At 45.0% G+C, this 14,277-nt stretch overlaps 1 protein-coding gene across 1 annotated transcript; it reads right to left on the reverse strand.

Annotated features, from left to right (window-relative positions):
* Positions 1-3,064: 3,064 nt before the first annotated feature.
* On the reverse strand, positions 3,065-13,289 carry CX3CR1 (C-X3-C motif chemokine receptor 1). Its single transcript, XM_007191445.2, has 2 exons — positions 13,202-13,289; positions 3,065-4,199 (listed from the first exon to the last, which is right to left on the reverse strand). The coding sequence occupies exon 2, from the start codon at positions 4,188-4,190 to the stop codon at positions 3,114-3,116; it is 1,077 nt and encodes a 358-aa protein (XP_007191507.2). The 5' UTR covers positions 4,191-4,199; positions 13,202-13,289; the 3' UTR covers positions 3,065-3,113.
* Positions 13,290-14,277: the final 988 nt, after the last annotated feature.

The raw sequence follows: 14,277 nt of genomic DNA on the forward strand, positions 1-14,277 counted from the left end.
AATTACTGTAGTTTTTGTAATATAGTTGGAGATCAGGGAGCATAATGCCTACAGCTTTGTTCCTCTTTCTCAATATTACTTTAGCTATTTGGGGTCTTTTGTGGCTGTATACAAATTTTAGGATTGTTTGTTCTATTTCATGAAAAGGAATTCCAATAGGGATTGCTATGAATCTGTATATTGCTTTGGGTAGTGTGGACATTTTAACAATATTAATTCTTCCAATCCATGAGTTTGAAATATCTTTCCATTATTTGTGTCTTTTTCAATTTCTTTCATTAATGTCTTGTAGTTTTCAATATACAGGTCTTTTACCTCCTTGGTAAATTTATTCTAGGTATTATATTCTTTTTGATGCAATTATTAATGGAATTATTTTCTTAATTTCTCTTGCAGATCGTTTATTATTAGTGTAAAGAATCACAACAGATTTCTGTGTATTGATTTTGTATCCTGCAACTTCACTGAATTTGTTTATTAGTTCTAACGGTTTTTTGATGAAGTCTTTAGGGTTTCTATATATAATTTTATATGTGTATATATTGTAAAATGATTATCACAAAAAGGTTAGTTAACACGTCCACCACTTCACATAGTTACAATTTTTTTGTGTGTGGTGAGAAATTTTAAAATCTACTCTCTTAGCAACTTTCAAATATACAACACAGTATTGTTAACTGTAGTCACCATAAGATTGGTCTATAGTTTTATCAAGAGGAGGAAGAAGTCAGTAAACTGAGAGTTATGTACCTCCTTGATTAACTCGCTGTGTGATCTTGGGCCAGTCTCTGGCCTTCTCTGGACCTCCTTTCCCCTACCTGCCAAGTGTGGGTTTGGACTCAACTATTTCTGACCACCCACAATTCTGTGATTCTGGGACTAAAAAAAGCAAGATGGCAAAGGCAACATAGTATGAGTTTCCTCACTGGGAAAGAGTCAATCTAATCATAATAAGAAAAAATGTTTAAATGTTAAGCACCTCTTAAACATTGAAGGCAAAGGCCTTATCGCACTGATCTTTGGACCAGCTCTGGGTCTGAGCTCACATGTGGCATGTAATATATGCTCAATAAAGGTTTTGCAGTATATTAGTTTCATATGTATGTGTCAAAAGCTAAAAAGTTCCCATGCCCTTTGGCCCAGTTATCCCCATGGCAAGGAATTTATCCAAAGGAAGTAATTGAAGAGGAGAAAGGAAATTATACAGAAAAGTGCTGTAAAATATGTATTTGCTAAATATTGGAAACAAGCGAAATGTTTATTAATAGGGTAATGATGAGTAAGTTACAGTACATGATCTTGATGGAACGTAATTCATTCTGTTATTGGTTAAACAAATATACTGACTGCCAAGGAGTGAGAAATAGAAGAATGAGTCAGACGCCTTCAATGAGTACACAACCTGGCAGAGTCTTCTGAAATGATCATTACAAAACTATATAGAAACAGAGGGTTATTTGTGGCCTAATGTTAAGAGAAAAAAAAAGCAGATTATGAAACTTTCTGTACATTATGATTGCAACTCGAAACACGTGAGGGTGTGAACGAGGTCTGGTGGGCAGATGAAGATATTGTGTAGTTAGATTATAGATGATATTTTCTTTAGCATCATCACAATTGTTTTTCAATCTTTAAAGTTTCAGTCCATCCCAAATGTTTACTGAGAAAGGGAAAACTGCTCCTGGGACCCTGGCTGTCCAGGTTGGCAGTGGCATGAATGGTGGGGTTCTCTCCAGACGGGGTTGCCACCAGTTGATTGGGATGAAATGTTCCAGGCAGTCCGGGAGGGTTGGGTCAGGAAAGGCTATCAACCTGTATATCTACGAGTGTCCATTTAGCGCCACTGTAGGAGCCAGCCTCCTCTGTGTCTGAGCTACATCATGCAGCAGAGCCCACAAGGCCCTTCCAAGCTCTGTCAACAGCACCACTTAAGCACGGTGCCAAGTGGAGGAAAAGCTGAAGTCTGGGAACCAGACAAGAGGGTTGGAACCTGCAAGAGTTAGAGGCTGGTTCCTCATGCTGGAAAGGATGCTTCCTACATGAAAAGTTCTATTATCTCCATTCTACAGATGAGGAAACTGAAGTTCAGTTGGCCCCAAATTACCCAGCGGATAAGTGATAGAGTTGGGATTGGAAACCATGCCTTCTCAGTTTGGGCCAGTGTTTTTTCTGTTTATCCCCCTGGGCTCTGGAGCAGGTGGCGATGCACGCGGCCGGATTGAAGAGACCTGACTGACAAGGTGGCTGGAGTCCTTTGTGAAGGGGAGGTACTGGCGAATCTGTTGGTGGAACCACATGATGGAGGGTGTCAGAGGCCAGGCATTTGAGCTTGGACTTGATGCAGTAGGCGCTGGGGAACCTTTGTAGGTTTGGGGACATAACAGAGGGGGTTTAATGAAGAAGAGGCTGGTGATGTGTGCTGGCTGGTATGATCGGGGTGGGGCTGGGCCAGACGCATGGTAGAGTTGGTGGGCAACTCTTGTTATATCTGATCAAAGCAGCACCCACCCCTCCAGCTTCTTGGAAGTATGTCTTCATGCATCTCCAACCACAAGATTGGAATGGAAGCTGCCATCTTATCTATGTCTTACCTGTGGATACCGCCACCTGGTCCAAGGATGAGAATCTGATACAAACTTGGCCAATCAGAGCTCTTCCCTGGGAATTTTGACCTTGGGACCAGAGGGATATAGGTCTCATTCCCTCTCTGATGACAAAGCTGTGTTATGTGAGTCTGGGATCTCTGTTACCACTCAGAGATTTGAGAGTCAGAGAGAGGAAGTTCTAGCTAGATTCAGTCTCTAGTTTTCACTCACTCTGAGGATTTGCCACCGCCTTGCCCATGTTACAATGCAAATGATACTGCCTCTTTTCAGGCTAAATTAATCTGAGTTGAATTTTTGTAATTTGTAAACAAGAAACTCCTGACATTGGCAGTAAGAAACATGCCTATCCTTTATCATTCAGATTTTGAGCACAATTCTCAAAAATACTTTCAGGATTGCTTTTGGGCATCAGGCCCATTGTTTCTTGCATGTAAGAAATTTAAAAATCTGTCCTCATTATTCAGTGTCAGTCTCAGAAACTCCAGGCTTGCTGGAGGGACAAGGCTTTCAGAGGAGGATGGATGTATTTCCATCACTGGTGTAATGAGTGAAATTGCTGCTCAGAACACTTTCTCGCCTGCTCCTTTGTGATTCAGACGGGGACAGGGAGAAACTGATGTGGACGGGATGGCCACACAGGACAGCCAGGCATTTCCTGTACAGGTGGTAAAGGTATCTTCTGAACTTCTCTCCAGCAAATGCATAGATAAGGGGATTTAGGCAACAGTGGGTAAATGCAACTGTCTCGGTCACACTGAGGGCCAACCTCAGATCCCTCTTCATGTCACAGTTGGGAAAGAAGTCATAGAGATTGAGTGTCTCTAAGAAAATCATGACGTTGTAGGGTGTCCAGAAGAGGAAAAACATGATGACCACAAGAAAGATCAGCCTAATGGCTTTAGCTTTCTTTTGGTTTTTGCAGGAAAAAAGTGTCTGCATGATTCTGAAGTAACAGTAACTCATAATAAGCAGGGGGAGCAGGAAGCCAAGAAAATTTATTTCTACGTTGCGGAGCACAGGCCAGATTTCCTGTAGGACCTCAGGATAGTCACCAAGGCATTCGTTTTCTTTCTGTTTGGTGAACATGAACTGGGGTGCGGCCACCAAGATGGCGGCTGCCCAGACGCCAAGGCTGATGGTGACGCCATGCTGCACGGTCCGGTTGTTCATGGAGTTGGCGGCCAGGACAATGGCCAGGTACCTGTCGATGCTGATGATGGTGATGAAGAATATGCCTCCAAAAAACCCAATGAAGAAGAAGGCGGTGGTGAGTTTGCACACGGCATTATGAAGGCCTTGCTCGTTTATAAGATAGTGAGTCCAGAAGGGCAAGGTGGCTACAAAGAGCAGATCAGAAAAAGCCAGGTTCAGGAGGTAAACGTCAGTGATGCTCTTGGGCTTCTGGCTGTTGGTGAGGGCAAACACCACCAACAAATTTCCCACCAGGCCAAAGGCAAAGACAAGGGAGTAGAGTATGGCCAGGAAGACAGTTCCCAAGGCCACGATGTCCCCCATATCACAGGCTTCTGCAAGCTCATCATACTCAAAGTCTTCTAAACTTGATTCAGGGGAGATGGTGGGCATGGTGAGCACCTGGATGAGAAAGGAAGACAAGTAATGGCATTAGTTCTCAGAGAAACAAAGTTGGAATTCTGCCTCTTACATAGGCAGACTGGAAGAAGCAGACATTTGGTTGGATGTCTAACCAATACGTTTCCCAATGTCACGCGTGCTATCCTGTTTAATCTCTGTGATGGAGGCTATAACAGACCCCTTTGACAGAGAGGAAACCAGTCCCTGAGAGACTCAGTGACTTGCCAGAAACTATGCAGTAAATGGCTCAGTTAGCGTTTGAATCTAAGCCTTTTGAAGCTTGAGACAGATCTTTTTTTCTTTGATTTTCAGAAGTCTATCTGAAAGATAGCTAGCTTGACCAGGATGTGGATGGGGGAGAGAGGACGAGCGAGTGGGGAGGAGAGGGGTGTGGTGGTGGGGACGCCGTAAATCACACTTCCAGTCCAAACTTCCATTCTCCACCCCCTTCCTTTCTCCCACCTCTCCGCCCTCTGGACCCTCATTTTTCCTGCATGAAGACTGAAGAGAGAGGTCCTAGACACTGCGGAGGCCTGGGCAGACCTGCACCCAGAGCCTCGTCTTTGTTTTTGAGAGCCATTTCTTTCCCTCTCCCTCTTGGAACCAAGTAAGTCTTTCTGTTCCTTAAGGGATAAGACATAGAGTCAGACACCCTAGGGTGATTACCTTGCCTTGATTCGCCCAGGACTCTTCTGGTTTTAGCACTGAAAGTCTCACATGTTGGAAACCCCTCAGTTCTAAGCCAACTGGGATGGTCAGTCATCCTACAACTCCAAGAGGGAGTGTCACCATCATCCAGGCCTTTGCAGTCATGAAAGGGCTAATGGATCCCAGATGGAGGCCTGTGCTCAGTTAGCCTGCTGCCCTGGGTCTTGGGGGCTAAGTAATCTGATAATTACCAGCCCTGCACTTCACTGTGACCTGGCCTCCCCCACTGTTCTTTTCCTGTTTTTTTCTGGACAAGAATGGAAAGACAAGACATTTCTGCTCAGGTTGGGAAGTGACACTTGTCCATCCCCCCTTCTCCCAGCCAGGATTCACTCCAGAGGCTGCAAGGGGAGCCCTTTTGCCCTGGTCCTCTGGGACCCACTCCTCTTCCTTGTGATACCACAAGACAGGCCCTCAGAAACCTCAGTGCACACCTCCTGGTCGTCACTGCCTCCACTCAGCACAACTAAAACCAAAGCTCATGCTTCTTTAACCAGGGGAGTTTCCACACCCCGCTACATCCTTTTCATGCTGTTTTCACCAAGATGGTGTCTCTGCCAAGGCGAGGGCCCCCCAGACAGGGCTTTGCTTCTCCCTTCCCAGCCTCTTCTTAGTGTCCCGGCCCAGCTCTGCGTCTCACCCAGACTCTTCCGGGCGAAGTGGCCCAAGGCTTTCTGACCTGGGCCGTCTCAGGCTGGGATGGAGTTCTCAGCCACAGGGAACTGTATGCTTTCTTTGCTTTCAGCTGCAATGCCCTTTTCTCAGAGAGGAGCCGCTGGCTATGACCTTAATCAATAAAAGTTAAGTTGCACCATATAAAATGGCTGATATGCAACCATTTTTGAGTGACATAAATGTCAGTTTCAAATGGCTCAGCTGAGATGCTGGGCGGCCGGGAGTGGCCGCTTGGTGCAGGTGACTTCCCAGACAGTCAGCTGTGTAGGAGCACAGTCAAGCCCTTGTAGTCCTAAGTTGGGGATACTGGAGGTAGCCCCCCCTCTTCCCGCCCCCCACCCCGGGTCAGGAGCTGGCAGAGTTGACCTCGAGAGGAGTCCAAGGGCAATAAAAGTCGTTTTGCATCTCTTTTGGGCCTGTGTTCAGTCCTGAAAGCCCAGGAACTTGGTGCTTTTGGATTGGCTTGATTTTTGCCGAATCTGCATGTGGTGGGTTTGATTTCCACTCTTGGTGGCATGCCTCACACACAGGGACCTCCTACAAATCTTCGGGCAGGTGTCCCTGGGTCATTGGGAAGAGTGGGCAGGTGGGCTAGAAGGGGACGGGCACACTCTTGGCAGCCCTGAGCCAGGTGCCCAGCAAGGAGAGGGGAGGGGCTGAGGACCTTCTTGCCACATGCCACCTGTTTATTTCTGACATCCTGGCCTTTTCCAAGCTCTTGCTGCACCTTCCCCATCCTCTCATCATGAATATCCCTGGAGCCCTTCAGCAGGGCAGTGAATTAAATATAGAACTTTCCTTTCAGAATTGCGGAGAGGATTATATAGGTAATAACATGAAGTGTCTAGAACTTGATAGCTTTATCCAGGCACCTTTTCAGGAAAGGTGGGCCTGAGCTGGGTGGACCTTTTATTTCTGGGTCCTCTGAGATGTCCCAGGATTGGGCCAGGAGCCTGAAGATAGGGCCTCCTGGTAGCAGACAAGAGCGGGGCTAATGCCTAGGGGTCAGAGGGCTGCCAGAGATCAACTGGCTTTCACTCAGGCTACACACTGGCCTCTCAGCCCCTGAGGACACCAGAAACCAAGTGCAAGAATCCAGTGAAGGCACAGTGGCTAAGAATCCGCCTGCCAATGCAGGGGACCCGGGTTGAGCCCTGGTCCAGGAAGATCCCACATGCCGCAGAGCAACGAAGCACGTGTGCCACAGCTACTGAGCCCACGTGCCACAACTACTGAAGCCCACACACCTAGAGTCTGTGCTGCACAACAAGAGAATCCACCACAGTGAGAAGCCTGCACACTGCAACGAAGAGTAGCCCCCACTCGCCGCAACTAGAGAAAGCCCGCGGGCGGCAACAAAGACCCAACACAGCCAAAAATAAATAAATAAAATTTAAAAAAAAATCCAGTGAAATAAGCCTTCACAGCATCTACTAAGCAAGGTTCATATAGACGGGATTGCAAGGGGAAAGGATAGGTGCCGGAGTGAAGCACTAACACAGGTCCCACCACACTAACTGAGGCTGCACCGCACACATCCCCCCAGCTATCCTTGGGCCTCCTCACCCTCTGTTCTGTTAAGTCAACATTTTACTAAATGGTGCTGAGCTGGGAGAGTCTGGGCTGAACCTAGAAGCTGAGCTTTGAATGCACGTGGGTTTCATACCCAAGTTGAAATGAATTTTGTAGAACCTGCTTTAAAAAACACCAGGCTGGCTCTACTGCCGACCCTGTTCTACTTCCTCCGGTCACTTCCTTTTCTCAGGCCTGCTCACTTATTTTTTAACTTTTTTTTTTTTTTTTTTTGGTCATCATTACCCACTGTTTCCAATCAGCTTCCCTTTTCTACACTTCCCCTCTCATTAGCTGGCCCCCATCCACTTTCTTCTCCCCAGCGTCTTTTTCGTGTTTCTTCCTCCTCTCTTTTGGCTTCACGTCCTGCTTACAGTTTTCTAGATTTAATGAGTCTTCTTCTGTTTGTTTGTTTGTTTACCTTCCTTGCTCTCTTTTTATGGCTTTTTAGGCCCTTGAGTACACACGGGTTTGAGGTTCAGTCTAAGGCCAGTTGTGAGGCTTAATTTTTTTCCTTTGGACCAAACAAAACTCAGGAATTGCTTGATCCCTGATCCCAACTTTCCCCGTGGGGATACTCCTATCTCTTGATGTTCTAGAACCTGAGGTTATCTTCGGAAAGCCCCAGTTTAGGAGAGAAGGCTGCCATTCCTGGATACCTGCGAAGTGTCATGCTCCAGACACAAGACCCCATTTAATTCTCACCACAACACCTCATGGGAAATGACTCTGCCCCCTTGCAAAATAACCACCAGTGGCTCAGAAAGATTTAGGTAATTTGTCCAAGGGAGCAACAGAACCAGGATTTCAACCCAGATGCATCTCTTCACAAAGCCGTGTTCCCTGCTCTGCACCATGCTTTCCCTCTTGGAGGGGAATTCTGCATGTTACTGCAGGCCCTGTCTCTAGAGTGAGAACTGAAAAATAGTAGAGGTGACCCCCCCTTTAAAGGATAAGATTCATGATGTGACCCTGAACACTCTTCCTGGGTTTTGCCTTCTAGACTCAGGACCCAGAAGGCTGACCCTCAGTGAAACGGTGGGTGGGAAATGGAGGGGTTGGGGATATTATTTGCCTCTCCAGCCATGACTAGGTGGTCCTCACTGCCAGACCCCCAGAACCTAGCTCTCAACAATGGTGGTGAAGAAATGGGAATCCTTTTCTCTGGAGAAGGAAAGGCTGAAGGCTAAAGGGTCAGCTTATTTCCTGTCTTCAAATACACAGTGATGCTCTTCAGAGCCATGTACTTCAGAGGGGTCCACGTACCCTGAAGTAAGCTGGCAGACCCTGGGCAGCTCACTTCCAGCTCTGCCTCAGTTTCTTGATGTATGTAATGAAAGCCCTGGACCGGACCATCTCTGAGGGCCTGGCCAGCTCTGGGTGCTCAGTTTTCCAACAAGGACCGAACAGAAGGAAACAAACAGTCTTAAAGAGCAGCGTGAGTCCTGGGTCAGGGGAAGCATGGCCTCGTGTCCACAGAGTGGTTGCTCAGCAGCCTGCAAAGCTTCGGGGCTCGCAGGCGGCCAGCATTCAGATGAGGTTCTGTTTGGAGACAGAGAGCTGAATCAGTTAATTTTGAGTCCTGACAAATCTGGAATTCACCTTGGGCCATGTAGGAAGGTTCTCAGTCTGGCCCCAAGCCCACACCCCTGGCTACTTGGGCCCCTGAGTTTAAGGACCTGATGGTTTTCCAATTTACAATGACAGCTATTTTTTATGAGACCCCTCCTTAGGATGCAGAGAGAGCAAGGCCAAGAAGGCAGAAGAGGGGCAGATGGATGGGCTTTGAATTCCATGCTGAGGAGCAGTGGGCACATTTTACAACTTGCACCCCATCCTCCACACAAGTAGATTGAGTGACTATTCCTGCAGCAGAGTCCACCTAAAACAACTTGGCGTGACTCACCCACCAACATTTTATACGGGCCAAAACACACCCCAAGCCAAGACCAGTAACAGGAGAAAACCACACAGGGAGTGAGGCCCCTCTGCTCGTGTGTGAGCCACCCCTTCACAGGACCTGCCCCTGTTCTTGGTTTGACACACCTCCCTCTGCTTTCCTCCTCAAAGTCCTTTATGGTATTTATTTATCTCTGTCAAAGTAAACTGTGAAATTTAGAAAAGAAAATGCTTTATGACTTTCCTTTTTTAATAACTGAAGAAGAGATGGACTTGCTTATTAATTAATTTTTGATTAAGCCAATATCTGTTAATTATCTTTACCATACACTGGTGTAAGGACAAGTAAAAATTAAAAATAAGAGGCTTGGGACTTCCCTGGTGGCACAGTGGTTAGGAATCCGCCTGCCAATGCAGGCGACACGGGTTCAAGCCCTGGTCCAGGAAGATCCCACATGCCGCGGAGCAACCAAGCCTGTGTGCCACAGCTACTGAGCCCGTGCGCCACAACTACTGAGCCCATGTGCCACAACTACTGAAGCCCGTGCACCTAGAACCCATGCTCCGCAACAAAGAGAAGCCACTGCGATGAGAAACCCGCGCACCGCAACGAAGAGTAGCCCCCGCTCACCACAACTAGAGAAAGCCCGCGCACAGCAACGAAGACCCAACGCAGCCAAAGTAAATTAATTAATTAATTAATTAACTAAAAAAAATAATAAGAGGCTTAATTCTCCCTGTTGGAAATAAGGGACAAGAGTCCACTTGCCTCCTTTTTCTTAGAGTATTTGTTTTAGAAAACATGTAATTGTACCTTCTTTTCTCTTTGAAATGTGGATATATATCCTTAGAAAATGTGATCATTTCCTCTGTCAGTTTCAGAGCAGGGAGCCATCTCTTTGAAATGCAAATATTGAGGTGCCCAGGCTCCCAGTCCCAGGGGGAGGGCAGGAGCCTGACTTGGGCAGGAACCTGGCTCCAAGTTACACAACTACCTCTGATCATAAAGAGATGAGAAGTTTATTTCTCCTCTGGATGAAGCCAACCAACTAATAGAGATGATGACCCCAATGACCATGGTAAACTTGGGATGAACTGTGTGTGACTGTCAGGTTCCCTTACTTGAGCACCAGTTATTGTGTATCTTGAGAACATGTGTGTAAGGGGTTGTGTCTGGTCATATACCAGGGTGAGATTTTTTTGTGTCTTTACTACCTCATAGCAGATTGCCTGTGATGCACATCACATTTAATGCTTATTCAGTAATGAAAGAGTTTTCTTTCTCTACCATATTCATGGAGAGATTTTTCTGGGTTGGAGATTTTGTTTTTCATTCTATTTCCCCAACAGTAGGCACTGTGCTCAATTCTGTGGAGGTAAAAATGTCTAAGATATAGTCTCTGTGAATTTTTATTATTGTTTAGTAACAGTATAAGAAAAGTGATGGGAAGCCCAAGGATCAGACCATTTAAGCTGAGTCTTAAAGGCTGGGAGGGTCTTCCAGGTTGATAAAGATGGCGGTGGGCATGGGGTGGGGTGTGGTTTGAAGCCAAAAGCACTGAGAGTCTGAGCATAAGGAGGTTTCCTGGGTCCATGGCCAGGCAGAGAGGGTGTGAGGGACTATACAGAAACAGAAGGAAGTGAGGATGGTGGGATTAGGAGGATGGTGGGATTAGTTAGTTAATTAATTAATTAATTAATTTACTTTGGCTGCGTTGGGTCTTCGTTGCTGTTCCCGGAGCTTTCAGGAAAGTTCACTTTAGTCTGAGAGGAGGGCTCAGGAAAGGATGCAGAGAGAAGGCAGAAGAGAGGTAAACAGAGGAGCCTCAAATTCTACACTGAGGATCTATAAGGAAAAATTATAAAAGGCTTTAATAGGCAAAAAAAAACCTTTATTGGGTGTCCTGTCTAGCACACCCTTTGGGGCCATCTCCCCCTTTCACTGTCTGAGCTAATTTACAAATGACTGATGATGATGTGATAATTCTTGTTCATGGAAAGAGAAATTGTGTCTGGTGGTGATGCATTTGATAACTGCCATGTGGATATGGGCCAATTTTGCATTTATCTGTAAATTCATCTCAGCATTTCTGGTAGTATCTCATCCATGCTATTGCTGTGACTATGGTCTGTTCATTGTTATTGCTGAATAGGATTGCACTGTGTGAGTGCCCCACGATTATTATCTGTTCTATGCTGATGCACCCCTGGGTGGCTTTCAGTTTTTGAACAATTCTGTCATGAACATTTTTGTGTGTGCATCTACATCTCCTACAGTAGAAATGCATTTTAAAAATGCAAACCAAAAAGCAGACCTACTGTATGAATCCACATATGTAAAGGTCAGAAACAGGCAAAGAAAATCCGCAGTGTTTAGGAATGAATATGTAGGAGGTAAAACTACAAGGACAAAGAAGGAAGCAATGACCATAAAAGTCAGGAATGGGGTGATTTTGGGGAGGGCAGGGGTGGTGATCAAGAAGGGACCTGAGGGAGGCTGCCGGGGGCTGGCCTGGTTCTCTGCTGCTGCCTGGATGTTGGTTAGGTAGCAGATCAATTTATAAGCTGTTGACTTGCAGACTGTCCTTTGAGTGTGTTATGTTTTCCGATGAACATAGGTTTAAGGAAAAAGATGAAGAGGGCCTGGGAAGATATTTAAAGAGATGTGGTATAGATTTTCTTCCCTGCCAAGAGTCACAATTCACTCACATGTGTGTCCACTCATACTTTCTTTCTGAAGATGTTTTCCAATGACACAAACCTTCTGAGCCCAAATGTCCTCACAATGATGATAACAGCATACATCAATGTTGAACATCAAAGTGTGTCAGGAATTTGTTATTAAAATAATTTTCTTTATAAATGCAATAGTTGCTCATTATAAAAAATGCAGATGGTGGGACTTCCCTGGCAGTCCAGTGGTTAAGACTCCGAGCTTCCACTGCAGGAGGTGTGGGTTTGATCCCTGGTCGGGGACCTAAGATCCCACTTGCCTCACGGCACAGCCAAAAAAAAAAAAAAAAAAATGCAGATGGCACAAAAAAGCATGGAAGAAACAGGAAAGAAAAAACTCAAAACTATCTACAATCCAACTTCCCAGAACCAACCACAGCTAGCTTTTAGCTTCTTCCATCCAATCTTTATGCATATTTTAATATTCACATTGAGTATATTTATATTGAAAATGCAAATGCTATTTTTAAAAGTTTTTATTATACAATTTCCAAACATATATAAAAGCAGAGACAACCCCCATGCACTAATCACCGAGCTTCAACAATTAGCAACTCATGATCAGTATTTCATCTATTCCCCACTTCATTCCCTACTGGATTACTTAAAAATAAATTCAGGGACTTCCCTGAGGGTCCAGTGGTTAAGACTACACTCTCCCAATGCAGAGATGGGGCCTGGGTTCAATCCCTGGTCAGGGAACTAGATCCCGCATGCCGCAACTAAGAGTCCACGTGCAGCAACTAAAGATCCCTTGTGCCGCAACTAAGACCCGGCACAACCAAATAAATAAATAAATATTTTAAATAAATAAATAAATAAATCCAGATGTCATAACATTTCACCCATAAACAGTTAAATGTGCGTCTCTAAAAGAATAAGAAAGAAAAAAATAAAATTATTTTTAAAAATAATAGGGAGTTCCCTGGTGGTCCAGTGGTTAGGACATTGTAATTGATTTACAATGTGTTAATTTCTGCTGTAGAGCAAAGTGATTCATATATATGTGTGTGTATGCATATATATTCTTTTCCATCATGGTTTATTACAGGATATTGAATATAGTTCCCTGTGCTATACAGTAGGATCTTGTTGTTTATGCATTCCATATATAATAGTTGGCAGATGCAATTTTAAATGATGCTTTTTTTGAGCATTTCTCCATGTCCCTGAAATATAATTACTAACACTTCTAATCATATTCCACTATGTTAAGCATGTCATAAATGATCTAATTACTCACCGCCCCCCATCCCCCCCCAAGCCCCTTGGACATTTAGGCTGCAACATCATCTGGAAAATCGTCTCCCTTGTTGGCATGTAAAGCAAACCAGCATCATTAACCCACTTTGACCTCTGACCACAGTGCCCCACCCAGCTCGCCCACAGGTGCTGAACGAGTCCTCTGCTCCTACCTGGGCTGGACCTGGGAAGGGAACCTCTGGATATGCCAGTCAGCCGCCCTGTCCCACGCAGACTCTGCCAGAGAGTATTTCCCTTTCCTTCCCTCTGAGAGCATCTTTAATTGCAAAGTTAGCCAATAGTATCTGGTTTCCTGTGAGGTAGACTATCTTTAGATGCTGCCGCAGGCAAGTTCAGAAACTCCAGGCTGGAGGCCAGCTGGGACAGGAGGGCCTGAAGTTACAGACCTGGAAGACCCAAGCCTGGGGCAGACCAAGAGGGGCTTGGAGGGAGTGATAACTTAGGGGCTGTGTTATCTCCCTCACATGGGTGGAGGGCAGGGAACAGTATAGCTCTCTTTCATGATATGCCTTCAGGCAAGCCCAGAAACTGAGCCTCTGTTTTCCTGCCAATCAACAGGAGCCGATAATACTCACTGGACAGCATTGGGGTGCAAATTGAATGAGCTACAGCTTTTCTCCTCAAAGTGTGATCCCAGCTAGGAGCTTATCAGAAATGCAGCACCTCAGGCCCCCAACCTAGGCCTCTTGAATTAGACTCTGCATTTTTTTGATGCCTTATAGATTTTATTTGTTATAAAGAAAATTCATCTCTATATGTATCTTTATTTTTTTATTTTTTTCATGTGACTTGCTTTATTGTGATATCTGCTTTATTGTGGTGGTCTGGGACCAAACTCACAATATCTCTAAGGTATGCCTATATTGTTTTATTAAAAAAATTTTTTTCTATTGAAGTATAGTTGATTTACAGTGTTTCAGGTGTACAGCAAAGTGATTCAGTTATACATACATATACAAATATATATATATTCTTTTTCAGATTCTTTTTCATTTTAGGTTATTACAAGATATGGAATATAGAGACTCTGCATTTTAATGAAATTCTTAGGAGATTGGTAAACACATTGAGTCTGAGAGGCGTTGGCACAGAAAACACCTACTGAGTGCCTGTTACCTGATGGATACTTAATAATTATGTTTCCCCTCACCTCCCTCCTTCAAGGCATTTAGTGATTCCCTATACCCTGCAGTCAAGCCCAAGTTCTGTATCTGATGGGCAGTGGCAC

Source organism: Balaenoptera acutorostrata, chromosome 10 (genome assembly GCF_949987535.1).
Source record: "Balaenoptera acutorostrata chromosome 10, mBalAcu1.1, whole genome shotgun sequence".
NCBI classification, from domain to species: domain Eukaryota; kingdom Metazoa; phylum Chordata; class Mammalia; order Artiodactyla; family Balaenopteridae; genus Balaenoptera; species Balaenoptera acutorostrata.